The sequence below is a fragment of the Orcinus orca genome, chromosome 3, assembly GCF_937001465.1.
Source record: "Orcinus orca chromosome 3, mOrcOrc1.1, whole genome shotgun sequence".
Lineage (NCBI taxonomy): Eukaryota > Metazoa > Chordata > Mammalia > Artiodactyla > Delphinidae > Orcinus > Orcinus orca.
Genome location: NC_064561.1, coordinates 152,868,924 through 152,885,937, shown reverse-complemented (window position 1 = coordinate 152,885,937; position 17,014 = coordinate 152,868,924). Strand labels below are relative to the sequence as shown.

The following is a 17,014-nucleotide window of genomic DNA, read 5'->3' as shown; positions in this document are numbered from 1 at the left end:
GGATACAACGAGAAGTCTGTAACCCAGAAGAGGGCCCTCACCCGACCCTGCTAGTGCTCTGATCTGAGACGCCCAGCCTCCAGAACTGTGAGCAATAAATTTCAGTTGTCTCTAAGCTACCTGGTCTCTGGTATTTCGTTATAGCAACCCAAACAGACTAAGACAAGAAACCTAAAGTCACCATCTAATGGGAAAGACTAAAACGTATATAATTTTCATTAAAGAAAGGCACGCTGGGAAAAATGCTCAATGCAAAGGGAAGAGTAGCCTAACCATGTCACTTCCCTGTTTAAAATCTTTCCACCTTCCCACTGCCTTTAAGATAAAGTCTAAACTAGACTTATTCCAAGTTAATCTCTCCCTGACTGTACTCCAGCCCTCTGGCCTCCTTTCTATTTCCACAGCCTATGCTTCGTCCCACCACAGGGCTCTCTTATGCTGCGTTTACTTTCTGGAGTGTTCCTTAATCCCCCAGCCTCCCCCATCCTCCCATAACACAGACATTATACACACTCACACACACATACTATATACCCCTGGCCTGGTGAATCCCTACTTCTATTTCAAGTCTCAGCTTAACCATCACTTCTTTAGGGAGACATTTACTGATCCCACAGACTAACAAATCTGTTTCCTATAAGCTCTCATAGCTCTTCTTTTAAAATAAAACAAAATGAAAAATGCTTCCCATTTATAATGGCTTTTTTTTTTTTTTTTTTGCAGTACGCGGGCCTCTCACTGCTGTGGCCTCTCCCATTGCGGAGCACAGGCTCTGGACGCGCAGGCTCAGCGGCCATGGCTCACGGGCTCAGCCGCTCCGCGGCATGTGGAATCTTCCCGGACCAGGGCACAAACCCGTGTCCCCTGCATCAGCAGGCGGACTCTCAACCACTGCGCCACCAGGGAAGCCCTATAATGGCTTATTTAATAGACCTTCAGATGGTAAACTCCAAGAAGTCACGGACCACATCCATCTTACCCACATGCCTCCATAGCCTCACCACTTAGTAAAGTGCCTGACAAAAAGTAGATTATAATAAAGACGTATTAAATTTAATATGCAGATCCAATACAGCTAACAATAGTAACTCATATGTATTGAGTGCTTACTCTGTGCCAGCAGCTGTTCGAAGTGTTTTATGTGGAATAAATATTTATCTTCCTACCTTTAAGGTAATTTCTATAATTATCCCCATTTTACAGATAAGAAAACATAGGTTAAAAAATTTGTCCAAGATCATACAATCATACAGCTAGGAAGTGGCCCAGCCAGCAATGAAACCCAGGAAGTCTGATTCCAGGGTGGAGCTGTTCATTCTTATGCTATACTGCCAAAGAGGGCTTGACAAGTTCTAAGTGGTAAAATGAAGAAAGGATTCATGGAAAATGTTGCCTTGAACACGGCCTTGGGAAAAAAAAAAAAAAAAAAAATGTATATATATATATATATATATATATATATATATATATATATATATATATATAAAGGTGATTCAGTTTGCTGTACACCAGAAACTAACACAACACTGTAAACCAACTATACTTCAATTTAAAAAAAAAGAAAGAAAAATGAATAAGATTTCTATTGCCTTGAAATCTAAGACTAGTAGAAGCAAATGAAGACAATCCCACTCAGTCTTCCATAATGACAAGTGCCAAGGCTGAGCAAAATGGCACCAGGAAACCACGTCTCCCTCACTCTTCTAGAAGGCTAAGGTGTTCTTAGCTCACTGGCTTCTAATTGGTTGCAGGATAGGAGTGGCGTAATTTGTAGGCTCTTGCACTTATACCTGAACTGGTTAGAAAGGAACTGGCACTGGGCAGGGATCAACTTAGCAGTGTGAAGGATTGCTTGCAGGTATAAGGGAATGTTGGTCAGGGTGTCAATTAGAACGTTGTTGAATGGTCCTCTTTCACTAATGCTAGGATGGTAGTGGTGAGTAGAGTCTGAAACAGTGAGGGTGGGGTCACCCCAGAAAACCTAAAGACAAGAGCTGGATTGAAAAGCCAAAAATCCATCCATCAAAAAGAAGTCTGAGCTGAACGATAGGCATTCAGAGGTGGACAAATATGTAGAATCGTTTTGAAGAGAAGAGCAAAAGTCTTTGAAGAGAGGTCAAGAAGCAAGATTATAGAAAGTAGGAAGACACACGGATGGAAACAAGTTTCTTTACGAGAACCAAATAAACAGATGTTGGAGAAGCAGAAATCAGAGAGAGGGGCAAGGGTGCTTACATCTTCCAGGAGGCCAGGCATATTATAGGAGTTAGTGAAATCTATCCTGTTTAAAGGTTTATCAGCTAATGCTTCTTGAAAAGAAATAAACATTACTCTGGCACTGGGAGTGGAGGAGATAGAACACCTCAACACACATTCCAAAGTTCAAATTGAGGAGGCTTGGAGAGCAAGCGGGAATAAAAGGTAAAGAGAAAACTGTTAAAGACGCCACTAAGATTTTGTATGTACAAATAAAGGATAAAACCACATACTATTTACTATTATTATTAAAGCCATCTCTCACTAATTGAGAGAAGGAACCAGGAAAGAGCAGATTGCTTGCAACCTTATGAGTCATCCTCAGCTAAAGTACCTAGCCAAGCCACACCCACATTCCTAAACTTTTAGCCGTTAAATTTTGGGGTATTTTGAAATTTAGCAATAGATAATGAATACAATTATCTTCAAGAGATCATCTTCTCTGCCTAGATCTTCAATATTGGTGTGTTCTAGGACTCCATTCTCTATGTTCTTTTCTCTCATTGTACACCTCCTGGATGATCTCAAGCACTGTCAAGACTTCAGTGATCCTCTCTATGCTGATGGTACTTAAATCTCTGCCTCCAATTCAGGCTCCATCCTCACATTCATATAATCTACTCTTAGCAAGATAACTCCATCCAGATGTCAATCATTATCTTTTTCTTGGATTTAACTCTTCTTTTGGTAGATCCCCCACTCCCCCTTCCAACACACACACACACACACACACACACACACACACACACACACACACACCACACACACACACCACACACCACACACACACACACACTTCTCAGGTCTTCTTTGATGGCTTATCATCCACTGGGGGTCTCCATATTTCTCAACTATTGTGGGTTTATTTTGTGTTAGACACTCTTCTAAGCACTTTGCACTTATTAACACATTTAACCTTTCCAAATTCCTACGAAGTATATCCTGTTATTATACCACTTTATGATAAGAAACTGAGGTTCAGGAAAGATAAATAAGTTGCCTGGAGTCACATGGATGATAAGTGAAGGAACTTATCAGCATTCAAATCCAGGGAATTTCATTCAGAACTGGGCACTTGACCATATGCTCCACTATCTCCAATTCTGTACTGAACTCTTAGTTCTCAAAACTGAGCTGGATCTCATCTCTTCCTCTCAGCCTCTACTATTATAGACACAGTTCAGTTTTTCATCATCTCCTTCTTGGACCATAAAATAGCTTCCTTCTGTTATTATCTCTGGTACTGTCTCCTTAAAATTCATTTCCACAAAACACAAAGGTTTAAAATGAAACTATGACCACATTGCTCTCCTCAATGGCTCCATTACCATGCTCAGGATTATGCCCAAGTTACTTAGCATGGCATATGAGCACCTTCATAATTGACCCCTGCCTATGACTCCAAATTTGACCTCATATAAGTTCATTGCAGGCTGTAGCTCCTTTCAAGATAGCAGTTTCTATAGGCACAGTATTATTTATTCCTTGGGAGCAGCAATATGTAATAAATAAATCACTGTGTATATAATAAATTTTATCTGTACAGCCCCAGGTTTTCTAAATGGGCTCCAGCTAACAGTAGAAAGAGTAGTTGAAATGTTTAGTAAGCCTCTGTTTTCAGTTGCTGTCAACTTTAATGACGATTCCAATTATATGTTTTCTTGAATATGGGTTTTTCCCTTCCTTAAAAAAAAAAAAAGCATTTGCTCTTTGAAAGAAGAGTGTCAATATACTGAATGCATTTATTTATTAATTCAACAATCATTTGTTTAGCCTGCTTTACAATGTTAGTTTCTCAGGATTATATGGTAAATAAAATGACTAGAAATTCAACTAAGGGTATATATGATACAGCAAAACAAAGACCAGAACAGAAAGGAAAGCAAAGGCTATTGCATTAATTTGCAGAAAAGGCATGTAATGGAGGATTCAGAGAAGACAGCTGAGAGTAACGTGGCAATCAAAACCCAGATCAGGAATGACCTTTGTCCCCGTGCCAAGGAGATTGATTATTATCCTGCAGGCTGCAGGGAGACATCACCAAATTTAAGCAACAGATTTCAGAGGCAGCGTAGTTCTGGTGAACACAAGGTTAAGGATGTGGCTGGAGATGTGAGTGACTCGAGTGGGACAGATATAGGAAGTTAAGGGATAGCAAGAAATTATTGGCAATTCACATGATATAGAAGTTATTCAGGGGGCTTCCCTGGTGGCGCAGTGGTTGAGAGTCCGCCTGCCAATGCAGGGGACACAGGTTCGAGGCCTGGTCTGGGAAGATCCCACGTGCCGCGGAGCAACTAGGCCCATGAGTCACAACTACTGAGCCTGTGCGTCTGGAGCCTGTGCTCTGCAATGAGAGGCCGCGATAATGAGAGGCCCGCGCACCGTGATGAAGAGGGGCCCCCGCTTGCCACAACTAGAGAAAGCCCTCGCACAGAAATGAAGACCCAACACAGCCAAAAATAAATAAATAAATAAATAAATAAACAAGCCAAGCATTTGAAGCCCTTTTAAAAAAAAAAAAGTTATTCAGGATTTTGTGAGGATTTGGGGTGGAAAGGATGATTATAATCCAGGTGCATTTTACAAACCTTTGTTGACCTACAAAATCTTACATTCTCATGGAGATCCAGATTTAAAAAGAATTATAATGAAAACCTGAAACCTGATTTACAAGTTGTTACTTTCAACAACAAAAGCAGAGAAGACTAAAGAAAAACAAGTGAAAAGGAACTAATTCCTAGATGTAATCATCACTTTTTTCCCCCATAATTGCAAGCTTCAGTTGTTCTTGATCATTACTTACAAAGCAGCCAGTAAACTTTCACCTAGAATGTAACCACTAATTATGCATTTAACCATAGCTAAGTCTTTTACCATAGCTAAGTGTTCTTATATTCTAAAAAAGAATAGAAAATATTTTTTTTTTTTATTGGAGTACAGTTGCTTTACAATGTTGTGTTGGTTTCTGCTGTGCAGCAAAGTGAATCAGCTATATGTATAAATATATCCCCCCTTTTTTGGATTTCCTTCCCATTTAGGTCACCACAGAGCATTAAGGAGAGTTCCCTGTGAAGAATAGCAAATATTTATTGAGTGTTTGCTAGTGCCAATAACTTTCTGAATGTCTCACATACATAGACTCATTTATCTTTACAAGGTAGGCATTATTATTTCTGTTTTACAGATGAGGAAACTGAGGCATGATGAGGATAAATAATTTGCCCAGATCTCACTCCTGTTTGGGGCAGAGTTGGGATTCTAACCTATGCAGTGTGTTCTAGAGCCAGAGCCGCATTTGAAACAAGAGGCACTGAGGGAGTGTGAATGTGTCAGAGTAAGGTGTCATTATCAAGGGATATTCCCCATGGAATGATAGGTCCGTAGAATTCTTTCAAAAACTGAAAGACAGTAAGTTATTGCCAATAAGTAACTAAAACAAGATTTAAAAAATTAATTCATCCAGTAAAATGTTGCTGAGCACCTACCCTATACATATATTGAGTATTGGTAATAGCTAGAAGGAAGAAAAATACGCATTCTTTGCCTTCAGGCACTATAATAATAACATACACGAAAAAGTAGGTCAAGTATGTCATTGAATATTAGAAAGTGCAGAAAGTAGCCCTCTCTAAGGAGTCAAAATCGAGATGTCCACTCGAGAAGCTCACGCACGTTCTTTTATGTTCAGCTCTTCGTTTTCCAAGACCATGACAGATTAGAATAAGGGGAGCATCAGTATTACTAGCACCAAGGGTGTGATCTGGGGACTTTAACAAGCCCCCAGCCAGCTCCATCAGCGCTCTTTCTCAGGTGGCACCAAATTAATACTCAGGTCCACAATCCCTGTCGTTTTTTTTCTAAGCTTGATGCCAAAGCTCATTTGAAGGCCTTCATCTGATCTGAACTGATAAAAAGTTATCGTCTTCATTTCTTCCACTTTGTGTGAACATGGGTTAATTTTGCCACAGACATTAATGTGTTTGATCGTAAGATGCTGCTCCCAACTCCGCCTGGGGTGTAAGTGATATACAGGGTAAGCACCACATCACTTTGTAAGATCCAAACCCTCTGAATGCGGAAGTACATCTGTTTCCAGGGTTGTAGATAAGGGAAAACAGCATGCTTACTCTCCAAATGCAACTTCAAGACCAGTCCCAGGCAAGCCCCCAGCCCTCACTTCTTGGTTCACACCCGTTACTAACCCTACAGAGAAGCTAGGAGGCTGGTGACAGTGACAAAGACAGGAAGGCTGTACAGCACAGACCTGAGAACTAAAAAAATAAAACAACACAATAACCCTTCTTGCATCAGAAGTGACAGAGGTTCCCTTATCTTTGGCATACTCTTTTGAAGAAAGTAGAACATGTATAATTCTTCTTAGAAAGATGATAATCTTCCCCTCGAGACATATACTTAAAGAAGGTTAACCTAGCATGATGGGAAAGATCAATAATCCAAACTGTTCCCTGCGATTTGTGAGAAACTGATTTTATTCTGGACTTACAGGCACCAAAAATATGACAATGTGGTCATATGTGAAAAAAGATGCCAGTCAAATAAGTAGGGACATTAAGTCGTTAGCATTCATGGGAGAGCATGATCACTTCAGGCTGCAACGGGTAGGGCTTGACTTACAACATTGTTAGAGATAAAAGGAATATTAGCTACAATTATTGAAAAGTATATATGTTTTTCAAACTGGTGGGAGTGTCAATGATAATGAAGGACATTGGAATGACTGAATAAAGTGAATTTTGTGGGTCACCAATGGGACCAATTAGAGAAACAGATTATTGTAGCTACTGGTTCAGAATAAACTATTATTTTTTATTATATCTTGTTTAGAGCCCCCCAAATATCTCTAAAGGTGATAAATATTAATCCTTTGAATGAGGAGGTAGAGTTTGTGGATGGCTCTAGAGAATTTAGGTGACTTGTAGAAAGGTGGTAGGTTTGAGGTAGCATTTTGTAGAGTAAAAATCACTTTAAGAAACAGTTTCACCAGAACTGGAGGGGTTTGAGGTGAGTGACTACAGCCACTCACACTAGTCAAGCAGGTTTTACAGGGGAGACTAGTGAAGGAAAACAAATGTAAAGATGGTTTTTCATTGGTAGGTTAGCGAAAACCGAGCCTCAACAGCATGGAAGCAGTGTACACAGTCCTTAAATCAGCACTCATTTAATTTTTAGTTTCATCAGAACCTTAGATGATTCTTTTTACAGAGTTTAAGTATTTCCCAAAACTCTATCACTGCGTGCATGTTACTGAAGATTGATTGTAGACTATTGCATATATATATATATATTTTTTTTTTTTTTTTTTTTTTTTTTTTGCTGTACGCGGGCCTCTCACTGTTGCGGCCTCTCCCGTTGTGGAGCACAGGCTCCAGACGCGCAGGCTCAGCGGCCGTGGCTCACGGGCCCAGCCGTTCCGCGGCATGTGGGATCTTCCCAGACCGGGGCACGAACCCGTGTCCCCTGCATCGGCAGGCGGACTCTCAACCACTGCTCCACCAGGGAAGCCCTATTGCATATTTTCTAAAGAGACCCAAGCTACATCTCCTCTTCTTTAAGTGAGTTCACATTAAATTTTCATTCTACTGAATTTTTCATATTTTTCAGTAGGAAACTTATGGAAACAATTTTTCAGCTAAAGCTGAACAATGTGTTTTCTTCTGAGGATACTTACTTCATAGGCCAGGGAAGCCACGTTCCAGGGTCTGCGGTAGTACGTCAAGCTGTTGCCATCCCAAACTCGGTCACAGAGTCCGTTGTAGTACTCGTTGTTGAAAGGGGTGGTGAGGGGATCCATCCCTAAGACGTTGATCCTGAGTGAACAGAGTAACAGTAGGCGTGGAGACACCGGGAGCTAACGCGAGGCAGCCCTCAGTCACTGGGGGAAGAGAGCTTCAGCTCATGTCCCCATCACCCATGTGATGATGGGATATAATCAGGAATAGAAGCAAGAGCCTGGTCACCTCTGCTCTGTGTCCTGGGCGGGAAGTACATATTAAGAAGGTCTTATAAACTCTTCTAGGCAACTAGGGCACCGTTGAGCACAATGAAAGAAATGCAGTAAGTAGGAAGCAAGGGTCCATCTGGCTTCAAGAGTGGAACTCCACTGATGTAACCCTTAGCTAGCCTCCCTTGGTGAGCTAGTACCACCGCTTTACATTATTTGAGAACAGAGCATCTCATTGGGGCAGAATAACTCATGCATATAATTTTTAATCTGTGAATCAACGTTGGGGCTCTTTCTCTCTCCATTCTCCTTAAACTTGAACCTTTCCCTCCAGCTGTCTCATTGATTGTCAAGAACCTTGTTCCCTCCAGGCTTATTTTACTCCTATTATACTTACAAGAGGAACACTAAAACGTCATCATCCAGCAAGGCATTCTCAAAAGTTCTACTTTTTTCTCCCAGCAAAATATTTTCATTTGGCAAGCTTTAATTCAGAAATAAGAATCTTGTTTAGCCCAAAAAGTATTTACTTTGATTCGTAGGCCAAAAACCAATGTATGCAAAAGAAGCAGTTCATTCTTTGTGAAGTACTAATTGGCGAAATAGTCATTGCTGTCTAGACTGTATCTGGAATAAATGGCCCCAGGGCAGGGAGGCCAAATGGAGGTTTGCTCCTCACATCTATAACTTAGCTTGGCACAAAAGCATAAAGTCTTCCATTGTTCTGGACCACATCCCTAACTCCAATGAGCTGGATTACAAAGCCAGTTGTTGGTTTCAAGAGCAATTTGTCAAAGAGTGTGGATGACTTACTGCAAACCCATCGCTAATGCAAAGAAAATAAGTGGATGAGTATCCTATTGCCAGTTGGTTAGTTAAAAAACATCTTTATATAAACAGCACATTCTTAATAAACTTTGAATCTACACAGAAAATGAACATTATAGCTCAACTTGAATGAAAGGCAAGTTAAGGAACTGATTCAGGAATACCTTTCTCAAGGCTGACTGTATAGTTAGAATCAACTCCTTCTCACTTTTTTGCTCTCCCAAAAATACTTTTCATGAAAAACGCTATGGCCCTAATTTCTAATAAAGGGCCAAAAATTAGACCTAGTCACTCGAATAAAAAAGAGAGGAAAAAAGAAACACTATATATCTAGTTTACTTTCTTAAATCTCTTATCCTGGATGGGAGATTTTTCACCCATCCCTGCATCTACAGACATGTGAGCAATAGTTTAAAAAATATTACTAAGGTTTCAATACAAAGACATAGAATACTGGAAACAAATGATCTGTGTTGGTTTCTTAAACAAGACCTCAAGTACATTTTCTTTATTTTGTAGTGAACTTGTCTTCCATATATCTCATTAACGGAGACGCTGCACCTCTTTGTGTTCAGTGAATAAGGACATTCATCTTTGCTTATAGTGGTGATGAATTCTTAAGAGTACTATATCTACGGATAGTGTAGTGTTTTTAATAAACAGTGGGTAATATTAAGACAGTTAATACAGTCCTTGATCTCATTAAAATTATATTCAAGGTAAGGGGTTGGATATAATTACCAATTTCAAACAGTAGTCCAAGGACGAATATACATGTGCCAAATGAGTAGTACAGGTAAGTGATGTACAATGTTCCCAAGAGGAAGAGGTCCCCATGGCAGGGTCATCAAAAGGGTTTTAGAAGGAGTAGGTTTTGATTTGGGGTTTGAAGGATGGGGCCTGAAGGGCAGAAGGAACGAGGGTGCAAAATTCTGCAGGTGGAAATGTATATGGCATGTTTTTGGGTAGCGGTCTTCAGATTTTCCTGCTTGTCTAATCTATTAAAAATGTTGATAAACTATGCCTCCTTAAACAGTTTTAGTCGGACATCTAAAATGTTCCCTCTTAAGTTTAAGTAGTTGCAAAGGATATAACTTCTCAGCAAGCTGTAAATATTTATGCTTTAAAATATAATTATTTTGCCTCTTTTAAAAATAAATCCAATGGAATATAAATTCTATAGTGATGATGGGTATCTGTGACTACAGATACTGTGACTACAATGTTTATATTTCTTTAACAGTTGGATGTTTTATGGTATTCCTTTGGATTCTTTCTTCTTTTAAAAATAGACCTTATTTCTTAGAGCAGTTTTAAGATTCATGGCAAGATGAGTGGACGATAGGGAGATATCCCATATGCCCTTATCCCCCTTTTATGCTTGAATCCATATTTCTATTCCATTTCTGCTCCAGAATTTTAACCTAATGTAATGTAGTTTTATGCTTGGAAGTTTTAATTGATCACTTTTTCACACTTTTCTGTATGAAAAAGGTATTAATTGAAAATTTTAAAACATTAAATATCCTTTGACCATAAGGTCTAAGTATTTAAAAAATTCTTCTGGATTTGATTTACTATTATTAGTAGTATATTTCAGTATATTAAAATTTAAAAATAGTTAATAAATCTAAGTAAAATTTTATTGGATCGTTATCTCTCAATGAAATGAATGGGGCTTCCTTTTTAATTAATTGATTAGCTACTGTACCCATGGGTGAATATTACTTATTGCTAGAAAAAGATAGGGCTGAGTACCAATTTTATTTCTACTTTCCATTTTTATAGAGGTAAATGCTGAGAAATTTAACTCACATAAATAAGTAGATAAGAATAGAAAGAATTTTGTCGCAGCAATGTCACTCAATTCTTTGATCTTCTGAGTTTTATGCCCCCCCCCAAAAAGAACACATACTAGTCTATCATTAAAAGTTATTTTTATAGTCCATTACCTGACAATTGATTAGGACATCATTCAGTGCTGTTGGTAAAAAGAATTGGAGACCACTTGACTTACAAGGCTTGACTTACTTGAGGAAACTATTATCATAAAACTCACCTATCTCCCCCTTGGAAAGTCACTTTGTACCCCATGCTATACATACCCCAGCTTGAAGGTTTTTGTTTCACAGAACAGCAAATTGCCCAGTAGGTTAGATCCATCTGGAAAGTTACGGTGAAGCTGATCCACAGTCTAAAGTACAACTAAGGAAGAAATGTTTCAAAACTTCTGATTTGGTTCCACTACTACAGAGACAGCCAGTCTAGTCTAGAATGAGCCAATATTTTTTTCTGCCAAGAAACATGAAAACTTCTCATGGATGGAATGTCATCGCCTGGGAAATAAAAAGCATGTGTTCCTTGGCAGCACTTAGAGATGCCTGTTTTCACACCTGCACCTAGAACCGTAGGCAGTTCCAATTTACCAAGTGAACTGAAGAGCAGGCTCCCTCCACAGAAGTGGTGTTATGCTTAGATCACACACAAAATCATTCCTTGTGTATAGCACATCATTTACAGCTGATTTGGATTTATATTTTTTTCAATGAATGCAAGATGGGTTGGGGATTTCCCAGAACACCTGTGGAGAATCTCAGATTCCTACAAGACAAGAGGCTGAAATACGTGTGATACAGGTGAATTCTCCTGGCATGAGAATTTAAATGAGAGTCCTTCAAATGAAAACAAGTATAAATGTATTACTATGAGTACTTGTGACTTTCATGTGTAAAAGAATCTGACTGTATATTACTTCTGATAAAACTTGTTGAGGTTTTCCAGACTGGACAGTTTAGAAGCATGTTGCTGTGATTAGGATGTTTACTGCTATTAGTTCAATTTTGGTGTAGTCCTATAGCCCCATATAAGCATAATGAAGATGTATAGTAAATAAATATGTAATATCAATGGTATTGAACAATATCATAACTATAACAAAACATGTTATTTTGAAACCTCTTCCTAAATCTCTTTTTTTTTTACATCTTTATTGGAGTATAATTGCTTTACAATGGCGTGTTAGTTTCTGCTTTATAACTGAGTCAATCAGTTATACATATACATATGTTCCCACATCTCTTCCCTCTTGCGTCTCCCTCCCTCCCACCCTCCCTATCCCACCCCTCCAGGCGGTCACAAAGCCTAAATCTTAGTTACTGATTTATGCTAGTCTTCTATGCTCTTAATTCAAATATTTGGGTAATAAATAGCTACTTAAGGAGTTTCATCTTCTAAGGTTAGTTTTGCTTTGAAGTCAGGGAGTTGACCTGTGGTCTTTGTAGTGATGTAGGGGGAGTGACGTCAGTGCTGATGGGCATGTGGGGAGAAAGAGAAGGTTAGGTGGCAGGGTAAAAAAAAAAACGTAGTTTCTATCAGTCAGGGAAACTTGGATTTTAGTTCTGCTAGCAACAAGTGTGTCAAATAGCCTTATTTATTTCACTCAGTTCTGATCTATAAGGTGACTGTAATACCACCCCTAACCAGCTCCACAGGTTTTTTGTGAAAAGCCAACAGAGGGAATGTGCAAAAAGATCTTGAAAAATTCAAAGTATTATGCACATGAAAGCGGTCAGAGAACAATAGGTTATAAAGACTAAGTTAGCTATAGGTGACTGCTCATGGTAATGGGGGACTTAATCAAAACCGTTGGTGGGCTGATTCTATCAGAGCCTACCTCATTTTCCACCTCTCAGCCAACCTTTCCACGCAGCTGGGTCCCCACTTTCTCACTTAGTCCTGAAGGCTCAGCCCTGTGACGTCCGTCATCGCCAGCCCTGACCGTGCTAAGGCAGGCATTTAAGGGGTCCTGGCCACTCTCGGGTGTGCCTCATTATGAAACTCCCTGGCAAAGGCGATAGAACAAATTTTCTCTTCCCCGAACGAAGGAAACCTATAGATTACAAATGGTTGTTTTTCAGCCAAGAGGGCTGCGGTTTCTGTATCCTTTTCCTATAAAATCAGATGTAAATTTGCATAGAAGGAGACATACGTAACACAGGTAATGCCCTGCTTCAAGTCTGTTTGTTTAGATTAGAGAGAAAACCGTTTCTTGGATCCCAAATAAAGCAAGTAAAGTAGTAATGGGCTTTCACCATGGACTCTCAGTCTCTCCCTGAGGAAAGCAGCAAGAAGAGTCAGGACTCATTGGAGCACGCTGTGGCTATAAGGTTTTGGACAACCTCCATTCCATTTCTGCCAAGTATGAAGAGGCCCTGCTGAGTGTAGGGCTCAAGACCATCCCATGTGATTCGAGATTCCTACTTTTAGGCTCTGGGAAAACGCACTGTGGGCTATATTTGGACTCTGCTAGGATAAGATTTTATGAAGGGATAAAGGATATGTGAAATGTTTTATCTGGGGTCTGACTCTTGGTACCCTGAAATTTTTTTCCTATGGTGATTAAACAAGTGGATGTTTCATCTGCTTTAGAGAGAGGAGACATCTCTTTTTTCAGCCAAACCTGATACACAGGTCCTGTCTTAGGAACTGCCCAGTTCCTCAGTGTAGGGTTCTTCTCAACCTCAGCATTCCTGACATGTTGCTGTCCTGTGCATTGTAGCATCATCCAGGGTCTCTACCCACTAGATGTCAGTAGTTTTCCCTCACCCCCCCACCCCGGAAAGCTCCCCACTTCCATATCCCACAGTCGTGGCCACTGACAACTTCCAGACATGACCAAATGTCCCCCAAGAGGAAAATCCTCTCTGGTTGAGAACCACTGCCCTAGTCCCTCTATCAGGCCTTGATCTTACCATCAACCCCATCTTCTTTCCTCTCCTCATTTCCATTCCCAGGACTCCAGTCCTGAGCCTGAATTTCTTTCCAGAGACCCAGTTTCAATCTTACCTGTTGCAATTGACAGTATTTTAGAAGCATTTATTTTAATTAATTAACTCACCTATTTATCAACCCACCAGTATTAATTGAGTGTCTATGATGAACAAGGCACTGGGGTTATGAGGATGAAGAGACACATTGCATTACAGGCCATGAAACACAGCCATGTGCCATCGCTGTCAATATACCACTGGATGGGGGAACACCTGTGTCTCTGTTGGGGACAATTTGCCAACAAATCCACCCAAAGTACCTTTACTGAAAACAGATCAGAACAGCTAATGGAAACTTTGCTGTGGACATCCCTGGAATGTTCTCTAACTAAATGAAATAGAACAGTACAGAACCTCAGGCCTATGTTATTTTCCAACTCTGAGAGCACAGATCTCTGCAAATGGTCTCTATTCTGTGTAACTCTAAGGTCTAAACTGTCTAAGACGTCTCATCTGAGCTGACCCTGCTGCTGGAATGCCTATAGTTTGTGTGGAAAACAAGTGAAATTTCAGTTCTTTGATGAGAACCAGAGTCTCAACCCCAGCCCCATCTGGCATCAGAATTGTTTCCTCTGTCCTTTTTCTCTTGGGTAATCTCCAGAACACTGGCATCTCCTGAGAGAGAATTTCTACCCAGGTATATATCCAAGAGAAATTCCAGCAGAAGACAGGCTTCCTGGCTATACAAATATTTGAATCGAATTGTCAGACCTACTACTGGCAGTTCAATTTCAAATGTTAACATGTCATTTCAATATTGCTATGGTCTTCCAGAGGTTGATAAACAAGGTTTCTCATCTCTTACTGGACTGGGAAGTAATCACCTATCATCCTGATGGTCTAGTCTATTCTACAGATGCCTACCGAGGCCAGGCAGTTTGTCCAAATGATCTTGAGATACTGATTCAGCGTTTACCTTCTTTCATGCTCAAATGTAATTCAAACAGAATACAGACTCAAGGCTACTCTTTGTACCAGCTCAAACCCTCTACCACGTGGGGTACAGACCCGTAGCCTGCTGTCCGTGCCAGCTCCGACTCTTCCACCACTTTGTTGCGGCAGGGAGGACGAGGGTCACTTTCACAGTCATCCTCATCTGAAAAATCTCCGCAGTCATTGTCACCATTACACAGAAGTCGCCTCTTTATGCATGTGCCTGCAATCAAAATCAGGAAAGACAGAAAGACACAGTGTCTCTCAGGCCAAATTCTCTCTCTTTTTCTTAAGTTATCAAACATACTTTAATGATAGAGGGGAGGGACCACACCTGTATTTGAATTTTTTGTATAGACTATATAGATGGCCCTTTTCTCAGCCCCTTTTCATGCTTGGAAGCATGAGCGTCTGGAAGCACATTTCTCTTCTTTTCGCTCATGAGGGCACATCGAAACCCACACTAGGCAACGGGAGAATTACCTGTATGGCATCGAAAGTCATTTTCACAGTCATCCTCAGGGTCATTGCAGGTCTCCGTGGGCACGCACTGACGTCTATCTCCTACAGCGTCCACGCACTTTTGCCCGTTAAATTGTCCAAAGTTCTCAATGCTCCTTGAGCGAAACTGCCCAGGAACAGCTGGAAATGTTAGCGTTTCTAAGGCCAAGAAGGGATTCTGATCTAAAACTGCATCCACACCACTGCAGCCCTCCAAACCCAGCTGAGTCAAAGGTTTTAAGATAGAAGCCTGATGTCACTTGAAGGAACAACTCACATGGTGGGGTTGGCGGGCTCTTCTATAGAATATGGTTCCTCCCAATACTCATTTAGTCACTGTGCGACACTCAGGTTTCCCAGCAAGGTTAGTCTCATCCATTTAGGTATTTCCCTTTCCTTCCGGGTTTGGAACTCAGCTGGGGCCCTCCCTGCCTCATAGTCATTTTCCTGGAGATGCTGGCAGTACAGTTTCCACTTGGGGACATCAGTGGGGAATGGCAACGAATGCTTACCATTTGTTTGAGGCAAGGGTCACAGTTGGACCAACTGCTCCAGGAGCTCATCTTGCAGTCTATGGGCAATGACGTGCCACTGCTTTCCACGGGCTCTGAGTCATAACTAAGACAATAAAACACACCAGCTTATAATGACCATCGTGTGTGCTTCTTTCTAAAAAGTCTTCACAAACCCGTTCAATTTTATTTACTCCTTTCCCCCTTCTGAACCACAGTATTTATCCTTTTCTTCCATCTCGCATTTTGACACTTGATCACGTGCTATTTTGTATTTTCAACTCAACTTTTTGTTTAATTCTTGTACTGCATTGTAATTTAACCTTCGCCCTAACAACAACAACAATAATGATGATGGTGATGAAGAAAACTAGCAAGTCATCCGGCTGTGTTCTTCTCTGATTAATCTTATATTTCCAACTAGTGTACAAATTCATTGAAGCTAGAAGCCTTGTTTCACTTTGTACCCCCCAGAGAGTCTGGCAAAGCCTCAAGTTGCTGGGTTTTCTTGCAAATTTAAGCCAGCGCACCCAGCCGTTCCTGTGGTAAGCGCCTCATAAATCAAGCTCTCCTGTCCCTAGATTCTGTATGTGCTGAACTTCCCATTTCACAGTCCGTATCTGGACTTATTCCTCATCTTTCTGAATTTCAATGTATACTTTTTGGCACTTCTAACCTTCCCTCCCACCCCCAGCTGTGCTTTTCTGGCTTTGAACTGTTCTATCTCTCTTGGTTCACCATTTGGATCTCTTGTAGTTGCAGCACCCCCTTGGATTACTATCTTATTCAGTGACAGAAAGAAATCCAAAAACAGAAGCCATGAAACAAGAATCTTATCAACTTCCTGCCCCACTTTCCCCGAACGGGCACCTATCCTTTTTCTGGTGCAGCCTCTTATTTCAGAGGGATGGTAAGGCCCATCCCTCCCCTAAAGTTCTAGATCCCAGCATCTCTTTGAGCTCTTGAGAACCGAGATTCTCCTCCATTTAAACCTCTCCCTTACAACCAGCTCCTTGCCATTTGTAATACAATGTGTTCAAGTCTTTGACATTAAACATAAACAAACAAAGGAATGAACAAATAGAATACTCTTCCTGAACTTTACATTTCCTTCAAACTACCCCACCTCCCTCCCACCCTTCACAATGACACTCAAAGGAATTGCTATAAACATATTTCTGTTTCTCTCT

The 17,014-nt window shown here is 40.5% G+C and overlaps 1 protein-coding gene across 2 annotated transcripts in view; it reads right to left on the bottom strand.

The window, feature by feature from the left end:
* Positions 1–17,014, bottom strand: part of C9 (complement C9) — a 46,183-nt gene that overhangs the window by 16,670 nt on the left and 12,499 nt on the right. For both annotated transcript variants that reach the window (XM_033421227.2, XM_033421229.2), the window contains exons 2-5: positions 15,825–15,930; positions 15,295–15,439; positions 14,887–15,034; positions 7,949–8,087 (exon numbers count right to left, since the gene is read on the bottom strand). In XM_033421227.2, coding sequence (XP_033277118.1) covers positions 7,949–8,087; positions 14,887–15,034; positions 15,295–15,439; positions 15,825–15,930 — 538 coding nt within the window. The remainder of the gene's footprint in view (positions 1–7,948; positions 8,088–14,886; positions 15,035–15,294; positions 15,440–15,824; positions 15,931–17,014) is intronic.